This window comes from Diabrotica virgifera, chromosome 5 (assembly GCF_917563875.1).
Source record: "Diabrotica virgifera virgifera chromosome 5, PGI_DIABVI_V3a".
In the NCBI taxonomy this organism is placed as follows: Eukaryota; Metazoa; Arthropoda; class Insecta; order Coleoptera; family Chrysomelidae; genus Diabrotica; species Diabrotica virgifera.
Window position 1 is genome coordinate 225,528,128 of NC_065447.1, and position 16,003 is coordinate 225,544,130.

A 16,003-nucleotide genomic window follows, 5' to 3' on the forward strand; every position below is an offset into this window, starting at 1 on the left:
AGGAAACAGAACCTACTGGAAATACAGTAACTTCCTCAAAGATAAGAAGCTTACTCACGAGTACAAAACTGAAAATATACAAAGCAGCAATTAGACCAGTAATCACATATTATGGTGCTGAAGTAATGTGTCTGACACAGAAAAAGGAAGAAAGATTGAGAATCCTAGAAAGGAAAATAATTCGGAGGATAGCAGGAGCACTAACATTAGGTAATAATGAATTTAGAAAACTCATGAACCACGAAGTAAGAGACCTTCTGAGAGAAGACATCGTCTTTATCAAGGCACAGAGACTCAGATGGATGGGACATATAGAAAGGAAGAATCCAGAAGCAGTTATCAAGAAAATTTCCAAATGGAGACCTGTATCAGGCAAACCACGAGGAAGACCCAAAACTAGATGGGAGAACCAGATAGTCGAGGACCTTAAGAAGATGGGAGTCAGAGAACGGGTAACCATAAGCAAAAACAGGAACGAATGGAGGAAAATTGTAGAAGATGCCAAGTCACAAAATCAATTGTAAAACCAAAATGTTAATGCGGATTGATTCACCGCGACAAACGAATCGGAAAAGCACAAAGAGGGCAATCACTCCGCTAGGAGTGTAGATGCCATGATGATGATAAATCGCATAAGGACGTGGACGACCGTAGCTCAGCGACAAGATCACATGAGTTGGAATCTCGGCACCAACAATGACATATTCATTTCTAAAAAATGATACGAGTCGTTCACTGTACTTCAGAGGACACGTTAAACCTTAGTACCCTTTCAGACTAAGACACTGGTGTCTGACACCGGTGTCAGACACGCACCGGTGTTCAACTGCAGCAAAGCATTGTTGAGCCACTAAAATCAGCCAGACAGTCAAAGTGGCTCATCTGTAGTCGTTCATTTAAATCAATGCTTTGCTGCTGGTGGCGGACACAGGTGGCAGACACCAGTGTCTTAATCTGAAAGGGTACTTAGGTCCCCTGGGCTATTATGAATCAACACTAGCTATTTGAAACAGAGTGAAAGATGCCATTTCTACCGGAACCTGTTGAAAAGATCTCCCTGTCAAAAATGTGATACGATATTACATATTATTATACCAACAACAGATAAAAGATAGGGGGGTGTTTAACTTAGAGCCCAGCAATAAAGCCCCCAGCCCTCAGTTGTGAAGACTACAAGCAATATCCAATTGATGATTAGAAACAGGTAAATAATAACGATGTTCTCTTATACAGGGTGTCCCGAAAAGATTGGTCATAAATTATACCACACATTCTGGGGTCAAAAATAGTTCGGTTGAACCTAACTTACCTTAGTACTTTATGTGCTCATAAAAAAAGTTACAACCCTTTGAAGTTACAAAATGAAAATCTATTTTTTTTTCAATATATCGAAAACTATTAGAGATTTTTTATTGAAAATGGACATGTATCATTCTTACGGCAGGAACATCTTAAAACAAAATTATAGTAAAATTTGTCCACACCATAAAATTTTATGGGGGTTTTGTTCCCTTAAACCCCCCCAAACTTTTGTGTACCTTCCAATTAATTCATTATTGTGGTACCATTACTTAAATACAACGTTTTTAAATCTTTTTTCTCTTAGTATTTTTTCGATAAGCCAGTTTTCATCGAGATGCGGCTTCTTTTTTAATATATTTACATAAAAAATTTATGGAGGTTTTGTTACTTTAAACCCCCCAAATGTTTGTGTACGTTCCAATTAAACTATTATTGTGGTATCATTAGTTAAACACAGTGTTTTTAAAACTTTTTTGCCTCTTAGTCTTTTTTTGATAAGTAGCCTTTTATCGAGATGTGGCTTCTTTTTCAAAACATACCTAAAAATGTAAGTTATAAATAAATTTTCAGATTTTAACAGGTTTCTATAATCATACTTAACCATATACAAATATGTGGTGGATTCGACAAATATTCAAAATATCTCGATAAACACTGGCTTATCAAAAACGTACTAAGAGGCAAAAAAGTTTTAAAAACATTGTGTTTAACTAACGGTGCCACAATAATAATTTAATTGGAACGTACACAAAAGTTTGGGGGGGTTTAAGGGAACAAAACCCCCATAAAATTTTTATGGGGCGCACAAATTTCACTTTAATTTTTTTTAAAGATGTTGCTGCCATAAAAATTCCACATGTCCATTTTCAATAAAAAAATCTCTAAGAGTTTTCGATATATGAAAAAAAATCGATTTTCATTTTGTAACTTCAAAGGGCTGTAACTTTTTTTGTGTGCACTATTGTATATAGTTAAGTGAGGTTCAATCGACCTATTTTTGACTCCAGAATCTGTGGTATAATTTATGACCAATCTTTTCGGGACACCCTGTATATGTTGCAATTTTCAATATTTCACCCTATAAATAATTCTTTTGATCCATTTTTTGCTATCTAGGCTTGCCATGGGTATGGGTTATATTGCCTGAGCAAAACGCAACCAGAAAAAAGCTAGTGTAATGTTACAGTTCAAGTTGATTCTCAGTTAGAGTTGACTTTTCCTAGTTCGAGTCAACTCCAACTGAAACGAGCAGTAAAAGTTGATTTGAAAAATTTAAATCAACTTTTACTAGTTGAAGTTGACTCTGCCTAACCCTTGTTAGTAAAAGTAAATTATACATACGAGTATAATCTCACATGCATTTGTGATGAGTGTGCGTCTCTTTGTTTTGACAGTTTCAACTATTAGTCCAGTCTGTAACGTCGCCCCCGTTAGGTAAATTATTCTGATTCGATTTTTTGCACAAACTTACTCAAACAAATACATCCTTATAACAAATACACAGTGTCAGGCGGTACCGCGGTCGAAAAATTGTTTAACCAATTTTTGCTAACCAAATTCACAAAAATAATTCTTATAAGTTTTTATTGTGTGAAAATTGTAAATATAGTTTTAGCAAGTACATGAAGGGTTTAAAGTGTGCCTGAAGTAATAATGTATTTTAAATGGGATTTACTTTTTCGCACTGTTTTTTAGCACACTTTCATATAATCAAATATCCTTAACTTTCGCCTTGTCATGGTGATGACATGTGAGCAATAAATTACAAAAAAAGTTTTGACAGTTTTGTGGTTTGACAGAAGTTTGAATTTTTAAATGTCAAAGTTCTACAAAATTGTAAAATAGGAATGTATTCCAGTGTCGAAGAGTTGTAGTTTTTTTCAGGGTTGGCAAAAACCAAGGTTTTTTCGAAAAAAACAAAAAAAACCAGGTTTTTTGGTTTAAACCAGGTTTATTTGGTTTAAATCAGGATTTTATCAAGTCTAAAAGCTTTAAAAATGAATAAATTATTTTATAAAATTAACTAATAAACAATGAAAAAAAAAATGATTGAGACTTTTATTTTTATTTACACACACTAAAAATTAATATAACAAAAAAAAAACATCATCAAACGTTACAATATTCAAAATAACTAAGTTCGAAAGTAAACAAATAGAAATTATTTATCTTAATTTTCTTTATTTGCGGCAGCTGTAGTAAAAACTTCATTTAAAAACACCAGTTTGGAGGCTCAGTACAAAAAATAAAAATAAAAAAACCAGATTTAAACCAATTGGTTTTTTTAAGAAAAAAACCAGTTGGTTTAAACCAAGGTTTTAAGCATGTTGGTTTAAACCTGCCAACCCTGGTTTTTTTATTTGTTTTTTGGTAGATAAAATATTGTATGAAACTGTGCATGAAGTACTTTTTGCGCACTTAGGCGGTGTATAGCACTCGGCCCGCTCGTGCTCTAAACATCGCGTGCGTGCGCAAAAAAGCATACTTCACGAACTGTTTTATAAATAACTAAGTATTTCACTCCGAACAAATTTTTTTAGATTATTTTGGTCATTCGGAGCAAAAAAGGTCTCTTGTGATTTTTCTCTAAAATTGATAGTTTTCGAGTTATACGCGATTTAAAATTTGAAAAATGCGAAATTATCATTTTTAATGCTTAATAACTCGATTAAAAACTATTATTATGAAAGTCAGAAAGTCACCTAATCAAAGTTTAAAGCCCCCCTACAAGATCCTGAAGAAATTTTTGTCATTATTTTATTACTAAGCTGTTATTTTTAATTATCAACAATGAGCGCTAAAAGCGTATTGAGGCGGCCGTCAATGTGAGTGCGAGTAAGATCCTCCATTCCGACCATCCAATGGTGCATCTCAGTCGCACTCACATTGACAGCCGCCTCAATACGCTCCTAGCGCTCATTGTTAATAATTAAAAATCACAGCTTAGTAATACAATAATGACAAATATTTCTTCAGTACCTTGTAGGGGGGTCGTTAAAATTTGATTTGGTGACTTTCTAACTTTCATAATAATAATTTTTAACTATTATTAAGCCTTGAAAATGGTCATTCTCGCATTTTTCAAATTTTAAATCGTGTATAACTCGAGAACAATAAATTTTACAGAAAAATCACAAAATACCTCTTTTGCTCCGAATGACCCAAATGATGTAAGTGATTTTTTTTGTGAATTTGTTTAAAAAAATTGTTTAATCAATTTTTAGATTACGGTACCACCTGACACCCTGTGGATTCGTTATAAGGACCTCTTTTTGAATAAGTTTGTGCAAAAGAATCGAACTGGAATAATTTACCTAATGGGGGCGACGATACAGCCTGGACTATAAATATCACGATTTGAACATAATATACAGTAACATTAAATTTCTAGAATCGGTTGTTTGTGTGAATCAACTTTTACTAAATGGCATTGGGAAGAGTATACTTTAACTAGTTGGAGTCTACTTTTACTAGTAAATGTTGAATAAAAATCTTCATTTTATACTTATAATCAACTTTTACTAAAATCAGCCGTTTGAGTCGACTCGAACTAGGAAAAGTCAACTCCAACTGGATAATCAACTCAAACTGTAACATATATATTTTTTAAATACGTACCATAATATTGCCATCTTGTCCCAATAGGGGACGTAATTCTTGAAGGTCATGATCAGCCTTTGACCAGTCTCCATCCATGACATGCTGACGGAATTTTGCAGCTGCGGGATGATCAAGGCGACAGCCTGACTCGTCCATAAGTGAATCAGATGTTTTACTGTACACATAAATAAAGCATTTACATTTACACAAGTCAATTGATAAACTAAGTAATTTTATATTTGTTTTTGTATCTACAGTGAGGGGCAAATTTATGAATTAAATGCATATTTATGGAATAAACAACCAATGCTTGAGTCACTCTACATCTGAAAATACTTAAATAAGGGATAACTTTAATGATATAAAAGCGTTTTGGTAAAATTGTGGGTTACGCCCACAATTAGCTTCAATTACGCGTCAAAATACGCCCAAATCTTCCCAAAAAGTAGGAATTTATTAAAAATCCTCAGTGTCCTATTGTGTCTCAGTGTTTATTTATTTATTTATTTAAAACACGGGATAATCCCATTAAGAGTTAAATTACAATATAATATCAATTAGGTTTCCAAACATAAATAACCTATAGTATAGAATCAATAACAAAAAGTTACATTTAAAAAGTTCACTACATACTAAAAACATACAAAATATAATAAGAACAAAATTCAACAATACCATACATATATATCACAAAGCATATCACAAAGCAAGAGATCTTTTGAACCGAGTTAAAGTTAAATTGAAAATATCATAATCAAATTCATTTAATAGCCCCATGTATCTATCCAATGGGTTGTGAATACCATATGTTGTCCTGTGGAACGGAATGTTGAAAACATTGTGGTAACGTAGAGCTTGGTTTGGAACTTTAAAGTTAATGTGATTTAACAGGTTTGGACAATCAATAAATCCATGTATGATATTATATATAAATATAGCACCTGATATATCACGACGGTTCTTAAGTGGGGGTAAAGATAATTTTTGTTCAATAGAGGAATAATCATGATTTCTAATGGTAGTGTGAACATGGTAAGCACAATATCTCAAAAATTTATGTTGGATCCTCTCGACCGTATCGATATGGTTTTGATAGTAAAGGGACCAAACTACCGAACAGTACTCCAACAAGGATCTAACAATTGAGCAATAAACCAATCTCGTGGCTACCACAGAAAAACACTTGCAATTTCTCATAACAAAACCTAGAAGCTTAGATGCCTTCACATAAATAGTATTAATGTGTTCTACAAAAGAAAGTTTTTCATCCATAATGACACCTATAAGTCTTTAATGGAAGAAACGCGATTGAGTGGTAGGTTACATATAGAATAACTATGTTATAGTGTGATCTGTTTCAACAAAATTGTACTTTTTTATCTGAAAATAATCACATAGTGAGGTACTACAGCATTGTCAATGGTTGTTAGGTCTGTTTTTAATGCAAGTCTTGAGTCTTTATACATTTACCTTAAATGTACAGTATGTTTAAAGTGTTGGCATCTGAACAAATAGGTAATAAACTTACCAAAAATTAATATATTTATACAAATAAATTTACTAAATGATTTTATTAAATTGGGTGAATTCTATTTTGTTTTGTCAAAATCAAATACAGTGAGGAAGGCACTTATGGAATAAAACTATTTCTGTTCTTGCTGAAAAAAATTATAAAAAACGCTGAGACCCGTCGAGTTTTAAATAAAAATGTTCACTTTTTAAACATACACATAACTGTACAGGGTGATTCATGCAAGCCTAGAAGGGTCATAAGCTTTAGTTTTAATGAAACACCCTATATATTTTTATATTTTTAAAAGCTGCCCAATAACCTGTTTGGACGAACTATATCATGTTGCATGTGTTATGAATAGTACAGGGTGAAATTTTGAAATTATTAAGTATAGAAACCACTTATGGAATAAAATTGTTTATGGTCTTATTTTAGAAATTTATAAAAAATACTGGAAAACGTCAACTTTTAAATTCAAATGGGCGCTTTACAAACGTAAATTTAAATATACAGGGTGATTCACGCAAGTACAGCATACTCCATGATATCTAGTTTTAATGGATCATCCTTTATATTTTTCCTCTTAGAAGCTACATGACAATCCCATCTCGAAAAAGTGTATTATGTGGTATTATGTATAATATTATAATAATAACATTATGAATAATACAAGGTGAAATTTTGAAATTATTTATAAATTTCGTCAAGACATTAAATACAAAACCCAATAGCTTTATACTTGGTTTAGAGAATGTATGTCTTTATTGAGCTAATTTAAAAAATTATATCATTATTTAAAGTATGATAAATTATTAATTTCAAAATTTTATGTAGGTATTTAATATCTTGACGAAAATTATACATAATTTTAAAATTTCTCATTGTATTATTCATAATAGGCCCTACAGAATACACTTTCTTGATGTGAGGTTGTTTAGCAGATTCTAAAAACGTAAAAATATACAGGATATTTCATTACAATTGAAGATCATGGACTATGCTAGACTTGTGTGAACCACGCTGTATATTTCAATTTATGTTTACACAATGCATATTTGAATTTAAAAGTTGACGTATCCTAGCGTTTTTTATAATTTTCTAAAATAAGGACACAAACAATTTTATTCCATAAGTGGTTTCCTGTCACAACAATTTAAAAATTTTACCCTGTAATATTCATAATACACCAATCCTAATCTTCGGTCTCAGTGGAGGATGATCTTCAGTAATAGAAACACCAATAGCACTTAGATATTTTATTGATAGCGGTAGACACTAGGGTTGTTACCCCGAGAGAACGTTGAGTACTGATTTGTGGCTTGTACGCGACTTAGTTGAAGCCTCTATAATACTACATGTTGAATGTATGAAGGAATGAAGTTAAAGGCACATTTTGCCTGGTTGAGTTGATTCTTGAGAATGAAGTTAAAATGTATTATCTCTTGTTGGCAACATGAATTGGGTCATAGCCCACACGACAAAAAGAACAAAGGTTTTACTTTGTCAGCTAAATTAATGTCCATTGCCAAAATATTGTTTATAAATTGCTACAATTAAACAAATTAAATAACCCGCACATGTTTGAATATAATAACAAATTGGTTGATGTGATATACGGGGTGATAAAAATATACTGTTCAATATCGAATATGAATTATGAATATTTGGTATTTAACACCATACATGATATGGTTCGTTGAAATCAGGTTGTTAAGTAGCTTTTAAAAATCTAAAAATATATAGGGTGTTCCATTAAAAATAAAGATTATTTACTATGCTAGGCTTGCGTGAATCACCCTGTACATTCAAATTTAGGTTTAAAAATCGCATATTTATATTTACAAATAGACGGGTCTTAGCGTTTTTTAAAATTTTTTAACACAAGGAACAAGGACAGAAATAATTTTATTCCATAAGTGCCTTCCACCCTATATATTTTATTACTTAATTAATCAGGATTGAAAGAAGAAATTTAATTTACTGATAAAAAGACTTTATTAACATCTTACTGAAAATCTTAAAGCTCATTTCCGCATGATTTAATTTAATATCATACTATGATGCTGCATATGCTGCTGCTAGTGCAACTACAAAGAGAATTTTCATAACCTAAAGGGAAAATCCCCCCCCTCTCTCTCTCTCTCTCTCTCTCTCTCCCTGTTTGCATCACAAGACACTTATAGTCTCTGTCAGTCATTTTGTTATGGATTGGGCTAGTTCAGTGTTCAGTCTAGTCGAGGAGTGCTTGCTAGTGTTACTACTTAGCATCTATTTTGAGACAGTTTGTTATTATGGTTATTATTGCTCAACGTAAGATGGAGGTGAGAAAGGTCGATGATTGGTGTGTCATTGCGGGACCATATAATAGACGAAGAACTACGATTGAGAACAGGAGTCACAGATGTTTTATATCAGGTGGCTAAACTTAAATGGAACTGTGCCGGTCATGTGGCCCGTCTGACAGATGGGAGATGGACAAAGAGGTTGCTCGAGTGGAGACCAAGAACCGATAAAAGAAGTAGAGGAAGACCACCCACGCGATGGACGGACGATATAAAAATAATGGTCACTAATTTGATTCTAAGCGCCCAGGACAGAATACAGTGGACGGAAATAAAGAAGACCTATATCCAGCAGTGGATGCAAAGGACTGATTAGTGATGATGTTATTATGGAAGATTAAAAGTTACATGTTATATCAAATTTAATAAAGTTTGGGAGAGTTGGATTGTGTTACTTTTCTGCTCTTCTGCAACCTGGGGAAAAAGGTGCTGTTTGTGACTTTTTTAAAATAAAAGGCAAATACATACTGTTCCACAGAATACAAGCACACAAATTCCTGTAAGATGGAAAAGCATATTAAGAAGTGTTTGAAATGCCCTGCAGACCTAAAAAGTCTTCTAGGTGTTACTACAAGTACTACAACTGCTTCTAAATTGACATCATGGAATGTCAGTAAACCTCTCTATCTCTCTCTATTGTACTCTGGGCTAATTAGCAAAATTCATGGAAAAGTTATTTACCAGCAATTTTATTGCTGGAATCGAATTATAAGATCCTATATATTAATAATATAGGTATGCAAAGTCCGCAGATAGTGTGCTACTTTTTTTATAAACAAAATGGCGCCGACAAATCGTATTTTTCTCAATTATAGCTCTATAACTCCGAAGATTATAACTTTACAACCAAAACACCCTAATAAAAATTCACCGCAATTAAATTCTGCATAGAGATATGTTTTTCACGATTTGCTCCGACGAAAATTTTCCTCGGAAAATGCGGGTTTTCCTAACAAAAACTCTAATTTTCAAATAAAGTTTTAGGTAAGTAATTATTAATCAATAATTAAATAACTTAGTAACATCAAAGCTTTCTTGGTATAGATTGTAATTCCAGAAACCGGTGAAAATTAAACGAAAATTTTAGCAACAATTCAATTGTTAATTAACAAATTACGATCGCAATAATAACCAAAATAATCATGATACATTGATCAAACTTATAAAGATTATAAAGATGAGATGCTCATTTAATATTTTTCATATCATATATTTAATATATGATATAATTTTTCTTGTTTTTGCATAATCTTTAAATTTTGAAAAAAAATAGTTATAATACGCTGGTCTAATTAATAAAGTACAAAGAAAGGTTATTTACCAGCAATTTTATTGCTGGAATCGAATTATAAGATCCTATATATTATTAATATAGGTATGCAAAGTCCGCATATAGTGTGCTACTTTTTTTATAAACAAAATGGCGCCGACAAATCGTATTTTTTTCAATTATTGCTCTATAACTCCGAAGATTTTAACTTTACACCAAAAACACTCAAATAAAAATTCACCCCAATTTAATTCTGCACAGAGTCATGTTTTTCCCGATTTGCTCCGACGAAAATTTTCCTCGGAAAATGTGGGTTTTCCCAACAAAATCTCGAATTTTCAAATAAATTTTTTGGGCCAGTAATTATTTATCAATAATTATATAGCTTGGTGAAATAAAAGCTTTCTTGTTATAGATTATAAATTCAGAAGCCGGTGAAAATGAAACGAATATTTTAGCAACAATTCAATTGTTAATTAACAATTTACAGTCGCAATAACAACCAAAATAATCATGAGACATTGATCAAACTTAGAGAGATTATAAAGGTGTGATGCCTATTTAATATTTTGTCGACAAAATATAAATTTTTCATTTTTTTGCATAATCTTTAAATGTTTAAAAAAAATTGTTATAAACAAATTAACATTTCTCAGAAATTGTTTATTATATTCTAATTTAAAAAATACTTAAAATGCGTATTTCATAGGTCTTGAAAAAAATTTTCCAACCATTTGCAAAAAAGTTATGAAACAGCAAAGTAAATATACCAAATCTCCGTTGTTTATAATTTGTTTTAATTGTTTCAAAGCTTAAAAGTTAGTCTATGGTACAACCTAATTACTCACAAAGAATGTCGAAAATTAGTGCAATGGTTATATTTTAATCAAAGATTAAAAATACTTTTTTTTGTAATTTTTAGCGCAAACGTAGGCCTGATACAGAGTTGGAGCTAAAATTTTCACTCGAAGCGACTGACACGCAGCATGCATTATTTATTAAAAGTGTACATCACGCGGCGGGTCGTCGCTCCAAGTGAAAATTTTAGCGACAGTACTGTGTTACTCTACTTTCGCGCGTGTAAATTACAAAAAATATATTTATAATCTTAAATTAAAATATAACTATTAAACTGATAATCGATATTTTTTTGTAAATAATTAGCTTGTACTTTAAACTCACTTCTACGCTTTGAAAGAATTAAAAAAAATTATAAACACAGTAGTAATCGTATGTTTACTTTGCTGTTTCATAACTTTTTTACAAATGGTTGCAAAAAAGTTTTAAAGCATTTATTTTAAAGATATTTAAAATGCGCATTTTAGCTATTTTTTAAAATTATAATATAATAAAAACTTTCTGAGAAACGTTAATTTGTTTATAACTATTTTTTTAAACATTTAAAGATTATGCAAAAAAATAAAAAATTTATATTTTGTCGACAAAATATTAAATAGGCATCTCATCTTTATAAAATTTCAAAGCTTGATCAGTGTATCATAATTATTTTGGTTATTATTGCGACCGTAAATTATTAATTAACAATTGAATTGTTGCTAAAATATTCGTTTAATTTTCATCAGCTTCTGTAACTATAATCTAAACCAAAAAGGCTTTTAAGTCACCAAATTATTTAATTATTAGTAGATAATTACTTATCTAAAACTTTATTTGAAAATTAAAGATTTTGTTGGGAAAACCCGCATTTTCCGAAGAAAATTTTCGTCGAAGCAGATCGGGAGAAACGAGTCTCTAAGCAGAATTTAATCACGGTGAATTTTTATTTTGGTGTTTTTGTTGTAAAGTTAAAATCTTCGGAGTTATAGAGCAATAATTGAAAAAAAAAACACGATTTTCGTGCGCCAATTTGTTTATAAAAAAAGTAGCACACTATCTGAGGACTTTGCATACCTATATTATTAATATATAGGATCTTATAATTCGATTCCAACAATAAAATTGCTGGTAAATAACTTTTTCCAAAAATGGCCTATTCTCCGATAATCAGCCCAGACTATTGAGGTAGATGAAGAAATTGATCTGACCCTGACCAAACCTGGTCCAAGTTCAGTATCAATAGATTCCAATATGGGACCACCAAAATCTTGGCCAAGTCCATTATCTGCCACCTATTATTTTATTCTCTACCTAATTTTCATCATATTAGAATATGAATCCAACAATAAGTTTCCAATTAATGTAATAAATAACTATTTTTAAATCAGTTTCGGTGTAAATTATAAATTCCCAAAAATTCCCGGGAAGATATGAATTTTGGGAAAATTTTCTCAAGAATAAATTCCCGGGAATTTTACATCACTAGTTACGCCACTGCATCTCATAGCATCAAATATGTGGTGGGTATCTATGCCATATTCCAGTGTTTATTCTAAAATTTGTCTCAGTGTTGCAATCTGATGAATTGTCAATTTACCCCCTCTGAAACCAGCTTGGTATGTTCCTATTACTAGTTCTGCATTTAGTAAGCGCCACCCTACTAGATACATAGGAACATTGAGCTATTACAGTCCTGGATCCTTCATTTGTTGCAATGTTGAAATTGAAATTCTTTATTGAAATAGAAATCCTACTAACAATAAATATGAATTTGCTTAATTAAATGTAACATACAATATACAATACATGCAATATACAACACATACAGACTGTTTATTTTTATGTCTAGTAGATATTTAGAACATCAGAAGATGTATACAAACTGAATATGAACATAGAAAGTTGACAAATAATAGATCAGCAGTATTACATACAGCTGATCTAATTTTGACATTTATAGTTGTCATTCTGTTAAAGTTTTAAAGTATTAATAGTCAAGCAAGCAAGCATAGTGATTTAACCCAGCCTGAGAGACTTGCTCACCCCTAAAGAATGACATTCGGGTGATACAATTCATTGGGGCGAGGAGGATTAACTCCCGTAAGCAGGAATCACTCCACCCCGCTTCAATGCTCCAGACCATCCACTTACCCCCCGATAGCACTCTGATGCGCTATAGGGGCTCTCAATCAGCAAAGTGCTTATCATATGGGAGTCTTGGGTACACGGACTCCCATATGAAATCCTACCCCGATCAATGCAGGCCAGCGTGAGGCGCTCTATTCCCGCTATCTCTAGTGACTTATCTTCGATCTGTTTTGCTTGCTCGGGCGCCGAGTCCCCGCTCTGGGCTATGTCCAGTTCGGCGACTCGGCGCTCGAGGATGTGGGCCCCTCATGCCCTTTTTTGGGTTTTGTTACTAATATTTTTTTTGTGGCTTTCGCCTATTGTTAATATTTTATTGATTTGTTTAGTGGCTGAAGCCGTTTTGAAGTTTTTTGTATATTTTTTTTTGAGGGAGTATTAATAGTCTTGGTGTTTGAATAAAGTTATTTTAAAGCAGGGTAATAATACTACACTAAGCATCAAAATTAACGCACCACCTTAAAAATGGGACATTTTTGATGTCTTGTATTTTCTAAACCTGTTGTCCGATTTTAGTGATTTTTTTAGTATATGATAGCTTTATTCTTCAGGAATATTGAAATACTATTGCTAAACAGGCAAGTGTCATTGTATACCGGGTGTAAAAATGATAGTGTGTTTTTTTCCTCAAAGTTTGGAACACACTGTGAAATATTCTAGCGGATATAAAATATTGGAATTAAAACCCAACTGTAGCCTTAGGCTTAACATTTTTAACATAACTTTTTTTGAAGTTATACTTCTTTACCGGCGATAGAGGGTAAATTTTTATATGGGAAAACCTAGCGACCGGGCGCATGCGCATTATAACTTTGTTCTGATTGGATGTTCAAATGACATGTCAAAAATTATTCAATAAGGCGGCTGTGGCACAGCTGTAGTTAGATTATTTATGGTTGTTGCGTTTTAAAATTTGTGTGAAAAGAAACAACAAACAAAAGTTAGTTGATAGTTATACTGCCTTTTTAAATAGTTTTCATATACCTATATTTTTGGACTTTTGGACTATTTTGGACAAGGAAAACTCATTCTAATTTGGTAAGTAGTTTTTATTATAATCATATTGTAATTATACATTTGGATTAGGTTGAAATACATACATTTATTTTCTCAAGAATGCGGATTTTACAGAGAAATCCCAAATTAGGTTCGATTTTTATTTTTAAATTATGATTTTTTGGCGTAGATTTATTTATCTAGTAGGTATGTAATGCTTTGATTTACATACTTAATTTGATTACCAACAAAAGTTCTACCAATCTTCATCTAATATATTGTTTTCTTACTGTTTTGTTATATTTTTATATTTTCTTCCACAAAATTTAAACTACATAATTTAATTTTCAAAACAACTGTCAAACAGTAAAACGTTCAGTTACCGTATTTTTCCACATGATAAATAATGTGGGATTGGACGAGTGAGTCTACGCTTCGATTACGAGTCAAAGCGGCACGAAATTCAAGGGTTCAATTCCCGATGCAAGTTTTATTTTTTTATTTTTTTATGCATGTAAGTTAATTTTCAAAACAACTGTCAAACAGTAAAACGTTCAGTTACCGTATTTTTCCACATGATCAATAATGTGGGATTGGACGAGTGAGTCTACGCTTCGATTACGAGTCAAAGCGGCACGAAATTCAAGGGTTCAATTCCCGATGCAAGTTTTATTTTTTTATGCATGTAAGTATATTTGTTATATAATTTTTTTTTTTTCAGAAAATGCGTATTTAAAATTTTTGTCAACAATTATTATCGTTCAGAAATCATTTTTTCTTTGTGGCATTTTTCAATGTGTTTGTGTGCGTTTTATTCTTTTATTTTTTAAAATTTTTGGTATTGTCTTAAAAACCACATAATATGTAGTAGAAGTATAACTTCTTACGTGCGTACAAAGTACACACACATTCTTGTTTTTAACATTTTTCTTTTTGATTTATTCGCTTATGTGGGATAATAAAAAAGTTAGGTACTTTAACAACTAGCCATGTTATTCATCAATACAGGGTGTTTCTAAATAAGTGCGACAAACTTTAAGGGGTAATTCTGCATGACAAAATAATAACCGTTTGCTTTATAAACATATATTCACAAATGCTTCGTTTCAGAGATACGGAATGTTGAATTTTTTCTTACAAACTGACGATTTATTTATTGCTCTAAAACCGGTTGAGATATGCAAATGAAATTTGGTAGGTTTTAAAAGGTAGTCATTGCGCATTTTTTAGATACAACTAAGAATTTTATATTCACCATTGGCGTGCATACGGGATGTATGTAAAATGTTTATACCCGTGTGCACGCCAATGGTAAATATAAAATTCTTTATTGTATGTCAAAAAATGGACAATAGCTACTTCTTAAAACCTACCAAATTTCATTTGCATATCTCAACCAGTTTTAGAGCAATAAATAAATCGTCAGTTTGTAAGAAAAATTGAACATCCCGTATCTTGGAAACAAAGCATTTGTGGACATATGTTTATAAAGCAAACGGTCATTATTTTTTCATGCAGAATTATCCCCTAATGTTTGTCGCACTTATTTAGAAACACCCTGTATTGATGAATAACATTGCTAGTTGTTAAAGTAACTAACTTTTTTATTATCCAACATAAGCGAATGAATCGAAAAGGAAAATATTAAAAAGGCCTAAGGCTATACAGTAGAACCCCGCAAATCCGAACCCCGTTAATCCGAACGTTCGGCAAATCCGAACCAACAGAAAGTGAAAAAAAAAATAAAAATTCACGACAAAAACTTAAAAACATGATTATTATACAGAGTAAAACCAGAAGTTTTAACAATCTAGCAGTGATGGTAAACCATTTACGCATAAACATTATATTGACCAGTAACGCAGCAGAGTTCTGCTCCACGTAACGTAGAGCCACAACCAGACTTTAGTGGCATCCGTGTGTCACTCGATATGACAGGGAAACTCCTTCCTAGCTTTCTTCATCTTCATTAAGGTTGCCTTGAGGTTAAACCAAGTC

General features: G+C 31.9%; 1 protein-coding gene across 1 annotated transcript in view; it reads right to left on the minus strand.

The window, feature by feature from the left end:
• The window catches only part of LOC114341794 (WD repeat-containing protein 26), an 84,386-nt gene that overhangs the window by 61,846 nt on the left and 6,537 nt on the right, over positions 1-16,003 (minus strand). Inside the window, exon 2 of the mRNA XM_050651799.1 lies at positions 4,921-5,077. Coding sequence (XP_050507756.1) covers positions 4,921-5,077 — 157 coding nt within the window. The remainder of the gene's footprint in view (positions 1-4,920; positions 5,078-16,003) is intronic.